General features: G+C 38.5%; 1 protein-coding gene across 1 annotated transcript; it reads right to left on the bottom strand.

Moving 5' to 3' along the window:
* Positions 1-722: 722 nt before the first annotated feature.
* LOC131639909 (uncharacterized) lies at positions 723-1427 on the bottom strand. Its single transcript, XM_058910351.1, has one exon. The coding sequence runs from the start codon at positions 1425-1427 to the stop codon at positions 723-725; it is 705 nt and encodes a 234-aa protein (XP_058766334.1).
* Positions 1428-12797: the final 11370 nt, after the last annotated feature.

The raw sequence follows: 12797 nt of genomic DNA, 5'->3' as shown, positions 1-12797 counted from the left end.
ATGAATTGCCGTCTTAGAACACCTTCTGATAACAAAACAGCGAGACATAAGATATAAGACCTGCAAAACCTGTAAATGTATGACATGTATGATATATGAATGATATGCATGAAATGTTGGTCAGTTTTCAGGTATCCAAGAGTTCATCCCACTATCAGATAGGACATAGAATCCCTGGTACAACATATAATTGAACAATGATTCGCACACGAGAATACTTCAACAAACTGAGCATATTTCATTCAAACATAACTGCGAATTTGAGTTCGTACAAACAAAACACATAATCGTGCCACACAGCGCTCATAAGGCACACAAAAGAGGTCCAGAATATCAAAATATGACCCCATCCAACAATCCTGGATATGGGCAAAAAACATCGAAAATAACAGCAAATCAACACCACGGACCAAACAAATCCGTTCCATAGCAGCACTAGGATCGTCTGATAACAGAATGAGTTCCTCCATCTCCTCTTCGTTGGGCTCAGAATCTTGTTAATTCTTCCTCAAGTCGAGCAGACTTGGCTTTCTCTTCCACTAGTTGTTTATCTGAATCCCGTTTGTGCCTCTTGAGACTATTCTCCGACCTCTGTAACTGTAGACACTCCTGCTGCTTGCGACATAACTCTTCCTCTAACAACTCGTAAGGACGCCTCTGGGCACTGGCCCGGCTTGAACTTGCGCCTTCGACTTGCTTGAGCTGGTGCATTAACCTCATCTTTACCTCTCTCTCTCTTCAAAGAATTTCAAGTTGGTCTCTTGTTCTCTTTCATGGAATCTGTAGTTGGTAACCAAAGTATTCTTGTAAAGTACTGTTGGCACAAATTCAGATAGAATCAAAGGAGGTTGCTTTTGAAGTGGCAGAACTTTGTCATATGGCAACAACAAATTTCCAACCCGCTTCACAATCCATTCCAAATACGGTGTCAAAGCAAGCGATTCTTTCTTCCCTAAATGAACTCCATAATGCTTACGAACCTTTTTCCAAGCCACAACTATCCTTCTCAATTTCTCCGGATCCGACCCCTTCTCAAAATAGACCGCCTCTGCTACCAAATGATCCGCCGGCCTGTCCTTCAAGGTATACCCCAACTGACGCAAAGATACCACGGGATTGTAATTGATGCAACCCCTAGTACCAACCAACAGAACATTATTGAACTCACCGCACCCAACTATCACCTCGGAAACATTAATTCGGTACCTTTGCCATTGGATATCATAGGAAGTAAGTGACATGATCCTTTGGGTCAACTTGAGTGTTTCCCTTGTTTTCACAAAAGGTCCTTTGCTAGGCAACAAAGAGAGGAACCAGATGAACAACAACTGAAGGCAACAAGTAATAGCACCACCACCCTTCTCATATCGGGAATGAATGGCATAACAAGTATCGGCCAACAATGTAGGAACGAGGTTCTTTCCCATGAAAAGGTGCACCGCGGCCGAGTCTACAAAATTGGGAACATCACAATCCCGTAAATGGCCACAGCGAGCAATGCATTGTACGCGTTCCAATTCTCTTTCCCAAATTCCTCTTTAGCTTTTCTTATCAAGAACTTCAAAGGGAATCCCGAAACTCCACTCGACTTCCAATTATCAGATACTTCTTTTATGCTCAAATAAAGAGCAGCAACGATTGACTTAAAGTTCACTTCCTTAGGAATATCGATGAATGGCACTTCATCTTTTATCTTGAGATTAAGAATAATGGAGTACTCTTCAAATGTCGGAGCCAACTGGTAATCCTGGAACGTGAAACACCTCATCTCAGGATCATAGAACTGTACCAAAGTTTGCAAAGCAGGGGTGTCAACCATGGTCTCCAGCAAAGTCAGAATATTCCCATAATTATCTGTGAAACTCTTCAAGAAAAAAGCGGTCATCAACGAACTCAAACCCTCTAAGGCGGTCCCAGGCTCTCGGAAAAAGCTGTAGGCGTGTGTATGTCTCTTCGCTTCTTTGATAGTATCAGTGGGAGTGTCCATCTTCAACCTGAATGAACTCTTGAATATCCTTGAAAAACATGACATGCAAATACTTGTTATTATATATATATATATATATATATTTGCGTTTCTTTTGGAAATAAATATGCTATGATGCAAAACGGTGGGACTTATTGCCGCCCACCGGGCATTCTGGACTGCCAGTAACACACATAGTACCAAGTCAAAGGTTTAGCCCCAAATGGTATACCACACGGAACACTGAATGTCAATCCACAGAACCAAAGCCCATAGTAAATAACACACTGGAATAGAACACAGATTACCACTTGAACAAGAACCATAGTACCCCAAGAACATGAACCAATAGTACACTCGAACGAGAACAACGGTAACCAAAGAACAAGAACAACGGTCACCAACAATGTACCTGTTATATGATCATTGATTCCCGCCCCACTCACGGGTAAAATCTAGGTCAAGGTAAGGTCATGAAACACAGTATACGGTCCGCCCGAAGGTAAGCACCGTCACAACACGGATGCGGGTGACGATAATACCTCTGTTTAAAACCACTACTCTTCTCGTGGTCACATAATCCATCCCGAGGCGTACACCTCGGGACAAACCATGCTCTCACTCTGTCCTAGGGTTCCTATGGTTCACACATGGCCGGGGTATTGGGCCTTTTACCTCTTGAAACACCCACCCAACAGACAGAAATCCAGACAGTCCAGAATATGATGCAAAAAAGTAAAAGCGCACATAGAATGCAATGCAAATAGGTAAATATGCAAAGAAGTAAAACACCCGAAGATAAACACACAAGCGCTAGGATTGACTCGCTAAGTTCGGACCCGCAATAGGTCAAGACGTCCCCAGCAGAGTCGCCAGCTGTCGCTACCGCGAAAATTAACAGAGTTGCCACTAACATATTTATCCTAAAAAGGAAGGGAATGCCAGCAAACCACAAAACAAAACAACGTTCTCACGACCAGAGAAGAGGGTAAGGGAGTCGGTTACGCGAGGGGAAGGTATTAGCACCCGTCGCGCGCATCGTACTCGATGGTATCCACGCTCGTGTCTAAAACTATGGGTGTGTAACAAATCTACGCTAATCTGGACTAAAATGAATGCAAAATGTAGGGAAAAGAAAGAGTTATACTCGCACGGGCCCTACCCCGCTGCCTACGTATCCTTTTTGAGGAATCAGAGGTACCGTAGCTCGGCTAACTAGTTTCTATTTGTTTTGCGTTTTTTAGGTGAACGGGTTACATTCACACTCTGTTGCTCGACCTTTGGAGAATTATGCTGGGAATGGAGCGGAAATAACAAGATCTTAAGAAAAGAAAATCAAAGAGTGTGGTTTGTGTTTTAAAGAATGCATGAGGAAAACCTAAGCTAAGGGGGAAAGGTTGCTATCTAATGTTATCATACAAAGGGTACAAGTCTAAACTAAACTAGCAACCTATGGGGAAGAAGGGGAAGCAAAAAATAATATCACACAAACGAGCTCCGCTCGTAAAGCAAACAAAACCAACGACACTGGCCGAGTGGTAGAAAAGCGGTCCCACCATAGCCAAGGGGAGCGAATCACCCGAGTCAACCAAGCATTAGACCTCGCGAAAATGATCGGGCCATAGACAAGAGGAGCGGATCCCTCTCCGCAACCAAGTCGTCACGGATCTGAACGGAGTGCCATATAGGACTTATTACACCGTGACTCCCTGCCGCAAAGCACAAACGTAAACACACCAACAAAAACAGAGCCTCTTTCGAGGACTTGGCCAGATGCATGTCTAGGTCATACTTCTCATGTTAAAGGATGATGCGAGAAAGCGATAAAATGTGGGAAAAATAAAATGAAACAGAATCAATACCAAACGGATGATGATCCGTAAACTAAAGCGAAGAGATCAAGGAAACTAGGATCCCATGAGCGAGCTAGCAAAGCAAAAGCAAATAGTCAGCACACCGATTAGCCGTGAAAGCACACAAAGGTCGACATGGGCGTCGAGCATAATCACAATACACCTGCAAGAGGAACAAGCAAACCAAACAGGCAGATATAAAGTAATAGGGACGTGTCTCCAGGATGAGAAAACGAAGAAAGTGATTGAAATCGCATCCCGTAAGTAAAGCGGGACACTCACATAATAAGCGTCGATCGGTGACCGTCCAAGAAGCCTCGCACACTAGCACACAAGTTAGAGATAACAACATATCGCAATCGGAATTGCGTTATTATACTACAAGCTAAACCGGAAATGGATAACAATATACGATGCGGAAACATGAAACAAGTAACCCAAAATAGAACGACAACGACACACGTAAGAGAGTATAAGAAAATATGTCGATCACGTGTCAAAACAAACAACAATCACACACGAGTAAATGCGCACAACAAAACATACCGGAAGCGAGCCAAAATACAATCATGAAGGACATAAAATTCAGCAAGATAAATTAATCCACAAGAAAGTACATTTTACAAGCTTTTCAACAATATAAAGAACACGCAAAACGGAGTTACGAGCAAAAAGATATGAATTTTTGAAGTTGAAAACGAGACACACAGCCGTAACCGGTTACGGCCTGGAGCGTAACCGGTTACGCTGCAAACAGTAGCACAAACAGGGAAAAACACGGGTTCGTAACCGGTTACGGCCAGAGGCATAACCCGTTACGCTGTGCACAGAAGCAAAAAGGAGAGTAAAAAATAGGTTCGTAACTGGTTATGGCCAGGAGCGTAACCGGTTACGTTGTGCACAAAAACATAATAACAAGGCAAAAACGGGTTCGTAACCGGTTACGGCCAAGAGCGTAACCGGTTACACTGAACACAGAACCAAAAAAACAGCAAAATCAACATCCAGAGCAAACCAAACCTTCATCCATCAAGAGTTATGATCAAGCACGAATTAAACTCGATTTGCATAGCGTTATGAACATCAAACAACCACAACTAGGCATCAATCCGCACAGATTTCAAGTCAACATCATTCATTATTAGGCAATAAACTCATGCAAGCATTAGATCAAACACATAGTGCACCAAACTTGTATCAACATGCAATTGCAAGCAAAGTTTCAATGAATCTAACATTTAATAATCATCAACATCATTTAAGCATAATCAACAACTAGATCTAGCATTTAAATCATGTTAACATCAACAATTAAGCACTTAATTCAAGGTTCGAAGGCTTACCGGATGAAGATCTAAACCGACACGCGAACACAAACACGAACTCGACACGAACGCGAACACGAACGAAATCGAAAAGCGAATCCGGAGAGGAATGAGAGAGTGGCGCGCAAAAATGTAGGAGAGGAAGAGAATTCGAACTCGAGACCTTGATCTTCAATCCATGTCGTTCTTGATTCTTGAAGAAAGTTGATGAATATTGATGAAAGTTTTATGTAATTTGTGGTTTTGATCTTTGGGAGTTGAGAGAGAAATGAGAGAAAGTGTTTATGAAAATTTTGGGTGAAGTGAAGTTATGAGAGAATATGAAGAAAAATAACTTATATAGTATGAGTGGTGAAATGTCCAAAATGCCCTTAAGTATCTCTTTTTTGGCTCGTTTTCGAGGAAACTCGGTTCGGCTCTGAATTCCGGAACGAAACCAATGCCATTGTGAAGATGACCAAATTCGTGACTCGTCGCTGCGAGAATCATCTCAATCCGACAAGCGATGAAGGAAATACGCACGTTTGAATGACGAGAAATGTCGATTCATCTGGCGCGACTGTGCAGAATTTTGTGAGTACCGCTCAAAGAATTCGATAAAACTCCATCTTCGGCTCAAAATCTGGACATGCATGTGTGACGAAGAATCGAAGCTAACGAAATTTCAAAAAAATTCCGTCGGAATGGACTTCATACGATAAAAATAGAAGAAGCTATGAATTTTTAAACTTGGCGCGACATACCCGAAAACACACTTTTTACCGAAAGATTACGACGTTCTTCAAAATGCTGGGAATTTTCAGTGCACAATTGGCCCTCGGTCCGAACATATGAAATCTCGTTAATGATGACACGGAGCTCCAATTAAATTTTCGAGCGAATCAGACGAGCGGATTGTGAGATGTGAATTTTCCGAGGCCCGAAACCCTACATTCAGCACCATTTTTCTCCATGAAAATCCAAGTAGTTTGCCAATTCGACCACTTTCCTTAAAGAAATGGCTTCCGAGCCGAACACGAAAGTTGTAGATATCGTCGAAATAGTCGGGGTATTGCGAGAATTCAGCTCATATCACTTTCCAAATAGGACTTGTGAATTTTCTCGTACTTTCACTGTTTGAATCATTCTTCAAGTCGCACTTCCTTAAAACCACAAGAACTCTTTATTATTTTTCTTCAACTTTTGAACGGCGAAATAAACATCGTTAATAACTTACAGCTCGAATAAAGAGGGAAAATTTTGGGGTGCAACATTGAGTACATAAAATGCATCTTACAAGTTTATTTTAAGTCTAAAGAATGATATACATAAAATTGCATTCTTAAATAAATATCATACAAAGAATACGATAAAATTTATTTGATCAAAATAGTATTTATAAATGAATAATATTTTATTTTTTGTTGATTTGCAAATTAAAATAAATATCATATAAAGAATATGATAAAATATACAAACAATACTTGTTGATTTCTCTAAAGAATTAAAGAAATCTATATTTTGTAACATAATGCGGTTTAATTTGGTTTGGTTTGCAAAATACAAACCGCAAACCAAACTGAACCGTGCGGTTTGGTAAGAAAATGGCCCAAACACGTCCAAACCAAATGCGATTTTTTGTAGTTTCAGTTTGGTTGGTTCGGTTTTGCGGTTTTTAGTTAGGTCGGTTTGGTTTTGAACACCCCTACCTTCATCCCATAAATAGGGTTCGAGGTTTCATGGAATGCCCCTGGCTCATGCTCATTCCCAGACACACTCGACGCACAGGATCTCGTATCCTCTCCCATGCTTGGAATATATTTTAGCGGGTCATCTGACACATAATTTCTTCAGCTATAGGAAAACCATAATGATCCTCACACATGGAACAGATAGGTAAATATTATATTTATTTGTTATTTATCATATATGTGTTGATATTAAACATATATGTTGATTACATCCACAAATTCATTTTTGTAGTTCTGTGAGACACTATAGTATATCACCCACGATAGGCAGATTGCGGGGATGATTCAACCTGATGCTCCATGATTGCAGGAAGTATTAGTAGCATTCCAACTGAAGGATATTGATAGGACTTGTTTTAACTTCATCCACCATGGAATACTATTTTCTTAAGAGATGAGACTCAGAGGCATCATCATTTCATCTGTCCATTGATGAGATGAGCATCACTTTGGACAATGTATCTTGTCTTTTCCATCTGTCTATCGGAGACGAATTATTGGATCACTCTTCCATTCAGAGAGTCGAAGCACTACAAATAATGGTTTAACACTTAGGAGATGATCTTGGTGAGGCCAGGCTTGAGATTTCATAGGCACGAGGAGTCCATGCATGATTTGGATATCTGAAGACCACATACGAGCTCCATTTGATTTTTGTTGTTTCCTATTCTAGTAATGATGCATTATATAATTATCACAAACAATGTGCATTGAGGATCCATTTCTCGCGCCTGGTTGGAAAAAACATTATTGTGGAAAGAATGCAACATATATGGATATTATATATGTTTGTTACTTCAAATACTTTGAGTGGATTTATGAGTTTAATTGGCAAGTTTCATGTTTGGTTTGCTTGTACTTAAAGTTGGATGAAGCAAGTAAGTTTAAGAAAAAACAAGTGATAGAAAACAATTGTCTCTTTCAGGTAATATAGATGAAGCTTATTAATTGTATATGAATAATTCTTATATAATTACTAATATTTTTGTTAAAACTATTACATTCCAGGGTCCTCCAACATTTTACTTCTAATGGCTAGTGGAAAATTTTTCTATGATCACGATGAAGATTTGCCTCGTGTTTGCTTTATTTATCCATATATGGGTATTCATCAATAAATACTTACATGCATTAAATTGACCATATTCTGGAAGAAGATGTCATTTTTACTTCATAAGACGAGCACCATTAAACACAACCTTTAGAGGATATATGTTGGTACTCTGGTTGGTTGGCATGTGTATATTGACTCATGTGCCCTCATATTCGAGGGCGTGTATTGAGGAAGTCCAGGTATATGGAGACTATCCATATGGATCCTACAGTTGAGCAACTTCCTACAGTGTATCTTAAAGATATTTATGCGATGTTTGAGAACTATCTTGAGAATTTGGTACTTGATAATGCACGGAGTATGCTAGTTGATAGGCCATGGACTATTACATACAATTACATCCAATGATATTATAGAGCTTTGCATATTTACATTTCACCACCTCCAGAAGGACATTCCTCTAGGATAGTTCATCGGATCCTAGAGGAGGAATATACTAGGGCGGATCATATTGTGAATGGATTTTGTAGATATTTTTGTATTGTCACTTTACTTAAGGTTTCCATTAATAAAGGGGAGTTTTAGGAAGTCACCCCTTAATGGGACATGATACAAGTGATATTATTAGAGACACGAGGTGTAATTCATTATAAAAGGACAATGACTAGAAAGACTGTGTGACATACTCAAAAGGGAGACTATCTTACATTATTTGTTAATTATTTGCTTCTTAGACAATTATTGAAAATTTTAATGACTTTGTACTTTTTGAGTTGTAAGTTATGACAATTATTTTTTGAATTTTATTTATGATTTTTAAGTTTTTTTATTGGTATTCTAAATGTTATTATATAGTTAATAAATACATTTTTCTAAAGTCTTAGGGGTGTGTCTGAAACATATCTTCCGGACACCCACTTTATACCTCGTCATTCAACCTGCCTCACTTTGCAAAACTTTCAAGAGCGTATTCAGAAGATATCTTCCAAACACGTCCCTTTACACCATTTTATTCATTTTGCCTTAGTAAAATTTTACGGAGCGTGTCCTGAATGTATCTTCCAGACACACCTTTTATACTTCATTATCCATTTGACCTCACTTTGCAAAAGTTTCATGGGTGTGTGTAGTATATATTTTCCAAACTCACCACTTTATATCACATATTCAAATACGTATATATTAATTGTATGTATCATATTCATTAGGATTTAATTGTAATTATTAGTTATCAATTATATTTATTAACCATTATTAGTTTCCAAATATGATTTCACAATATTTGTATATAATTCATAAATCGTATCAATGAAAGACAGAGAATTATATTCATACATGGTGCTAGCTTTCTCGATGGTAGGAATCGCCCCCTGTAAACCAAGTTGATGACACTTTATCAACGACAAACCAAAATCCATTAGCGACGAAAAACTAAATTTCACCCCGTTTTTGCTATCAACAACATTAAAAAAATCATTCTAGTGACATTGGAAAATGACTCTAATATTTATTTCTTATGGTCAGACTTTTAAAGGTACAAGCACACGTTCACAACATGCTCAATTATATCATCCCTTCCTCTGATGAACGAATAATTCACACAGCAGCCACTCTAAAAGCTAGTGATCCCGATCTTTGGAATTGCCTAGATGTTGTTGTGTTGAAATGAATGTATGCAACTGTATCACAAGACATCCTCAATTTCATCCTTGTGATTAATGATTCATCTGAATAGTGTTGGAGCTGCATCACTGCCATGTTCAACAATAACAAACATTCAAAGGGTGTTCAACTTGAAAACCAGTTTAACAATACCAATCTAGAGGATTTTTCATCCACCAAAGTTTACTATAACTGTCTCAAATTCCTTTCTGATCAACTTACAAACGTCAATTCTCTGGTCTCCAATACATGTTTAGTATTAAAAATTATCTCTGGCCTCACTGATGCTTATGGGGAGTTTTTGACTTATATCCATCAACATGGCCCTTTACCAACACTACCTCACCAACTTCAGATCTCCTCTTTCCATCAGACTGCATCAGACTGCATAGAGAGCACTGCACAACACCGGACTGCTGCAACTAACAACTATCACTATTATTGTGGGAAGAAGAATAACCCTAACAACTATCCATAGTGGCAACAGTGGTCCCCTTGGAAATAGTGGGTCCCTTGGAACATCCCACCTTGTCCTTACCCATATTACAATTGGAATCAATCCAACAATACTGCTTAACTAGTAGGAATTCTTGGACCAATACCACATGTTGCTCTCAATGTGAGTGCATCCAGTCCAACTGACATTACGAGTGATATTCACACCCTCAATCTTGCTTAGCCAGACCAGTCTTAGTATATGGATATCGACGCTACTTCTCACATGACCTTCTGGAAAGGTAATCTCTCATCTTATGTTAAATTAAGCAAAATAACAAAATAATCATGGTCATTCTATTTCAATTTATGGTCTTGGTAGTGCATACAGGGTGCAGTTACCGTGCATAGATAAAAATCTATGCACCATGCATAGATTATTATGGACCCTTGGATCATTAGATCAAATTCTAGACATCAATTGTTATTACGCAATACTCAATACTCACCACTCAATACTTAATACTCAATACTCAATACTGGATTAAAAACATGATCCAATGACTTATGTAGGCTTATGCATGGTGCATAAGTAAAATCCTTATGCATATTAGCCAAAGCCGTGCATACATATCCTTTCCCACCCTGCTCTTATCCTAAAACATGTACTACATGGCCCAAGCTTAATTAAAAATTTAGTATATGTTCTTAAATTTACTAGAGATAATAAAGTTTCAATTGAATATGACCTGTATGGTTTTTCTGTGAAGGCTTTTTCGACGGGGATGACTCTAATGAAATATGAGAGTCGAGGCGATCTATACACCATCACCACCAACACCACCAACACCACCTCTAAGAATAAAGTCGAGCCTACGTCATCCTTTATAGCCTTGTCATCTTATGCTTGACATGATTGTTTAGGTCTCTGATGCGTCCGCAAGTGCACGGATATATCGAAGTAATATAAAAGATTGTCGAACCACATAGACCAATGTCAACATACTGTAATCTATTGTTGCTTTGTAAAGCTAAGGCTAATGAATGTTTGATTAAGGGGAACCTAAGAACTAAAACTTAAATAAAACTAAGATTAAGATAAATATAAGAGAAGATAGACCGGAATGTGATTCCGCGTACTTCGGGAACTCTGTAATTCATTGGCTTATTAAAAATGTCAAAAACATATTTAGTAGAAAATATTAGCTTAAAGACTAAACCTCACACTCTCGTGGTCTTGAATAAAGTCACGCTCCTTAACCGTAGGATCTTGCTATCGCTCGCCCACTTAAATCAAGGAACGCGTTTTGAAAACTAAACAAGTCCTAATTAATCCTAAAGCGCTCTCGCTGTGTTTAAGATTAATGCCTAGTTTTTACTATCTGGTTCGACCCCCACGCTCTCGCAGTGCCGGTTCGAACCTTAATAGATTTCTCACTCTCGTGACGAAATCGTGGTAAGTAACCTCTCATTCTCGTGACAAGGTTACCTAAATTAAGAATAAAAACTAAAGCCAAAACAGAATTTAATAATAATAATTTAAGCCAACAAAATAATTACCGAGTCCCGTCGGAGACGACGGTCCTCACATACCGGACTCAAAACAATTTAGTCGGACATAGAATTAAGCGTAAACAAATTAAACTTGTGGATTGAAATTAAGAAGGACATGGCAATTAAATTAGAGACGATAAATAAGAAAGCATAAAATAAAACATGTAAATGATGAAATAAAAGGTACTGGAATTAACTTCTGAAATATTCTTCGCGTAATGAAAGGAAACAAAACCTAAATCTAATGGTGTGGTAGTTCCTCGATGTGAGAAACTACCACTTTTACATGCTAGAAAAAATTCCTAAGAACTAACAAGAAAAAGATATGCCGAAAAGAGAAGAAGAGGAGTCCCCGATGTTGTAAATGCCTTCCAATATATACTCCTGCTTGCATCAGTCGGTTGAGCAAATATAGGAGGACCAGGTGTGGTCACATGTGGAGAAATATTAGGAAGATTTGGTTTGATATTGGACTTTGGAGAAGTTACGTAGTGTTTGAAAAGATCTCGTGACGAGGGGCAAGGTTGTGTGACATGGGCACACATGTATTAAGCAAGTCGACCGTCCTTCCTTTTTGCTAGTGCCGACCGACACACTAAAAAGTGACAAACGTCACATTACTTATATATATATATATATATATATATATATCCTTTTTTTCATTTCTTTTTTTTTTGTGGTTTTAAGCTCGATTCTTCTCCATTTTTGCGACTTTCTTCATACATGCCTTGTAAATAATAAAAACCTGAAAACATAAAAAATACCGACATAATACGAATAAAAAGCAACTTAATTAAAATAAAATAGAGACATAGTCTATCTAAATTAAGCCAAATATGTGATACATTTTCGCGTTATCAAATACCCCCACACTTAAATTATTGCTTGTCCTCAAGCAATCAACCAACATGGTAGAAGAAATGATTAAGCATGGTTTTTGAAACAAAGGCACGACACGACTCCTAATCATACGCGGATGCTAGGCTAATGTTAGATTAAAAGGTACTGAGTGTCAATACCAAGGATACCGTAAAGACATAATGTTTAGAGACTCCCTCCTTATACAAACCATTTCGAATCATGCCATTATAGCTCAACCTATATCTCTCATTTTTCTTTCACTCTTTTCATTCAAGCGCAATCACATTAAGCTCGTTATCCGTGCACTCACATAGTAGGTAAAATCGGTTAGCGACTATGATCCTTTTTCTTTAGCAC

This window comes from Vicia villosa, unplaced genomic scaffold (assembly GCF_029867415.1).
Source record: "Vicia villosa cultivar HV-30 ecotype Madison, WI unplaced genomic scaffold, Vvil1.0 ctg.002857F_1_1, whole genome shotgun sequence".
NCBI lineage: Eukaryota > Viridiplantae > Streptophyta > Magnoliopsida > Fabales > Fabaceae > Vicia > Vicia villosa.
This window is presented reverse-complemented; position numbering and strand designations above follow the sequence as displayed.

What these genes read in the sequence shown, in the direction of transcription:
- LOC131639909 (XM_058910351.1), bottom strand. Translation starts at nt 1,427, where the DNA reads ATGGGAAAGAACCTCGTTCCTACATTGTTGGCCGATACTTGTTATGCC.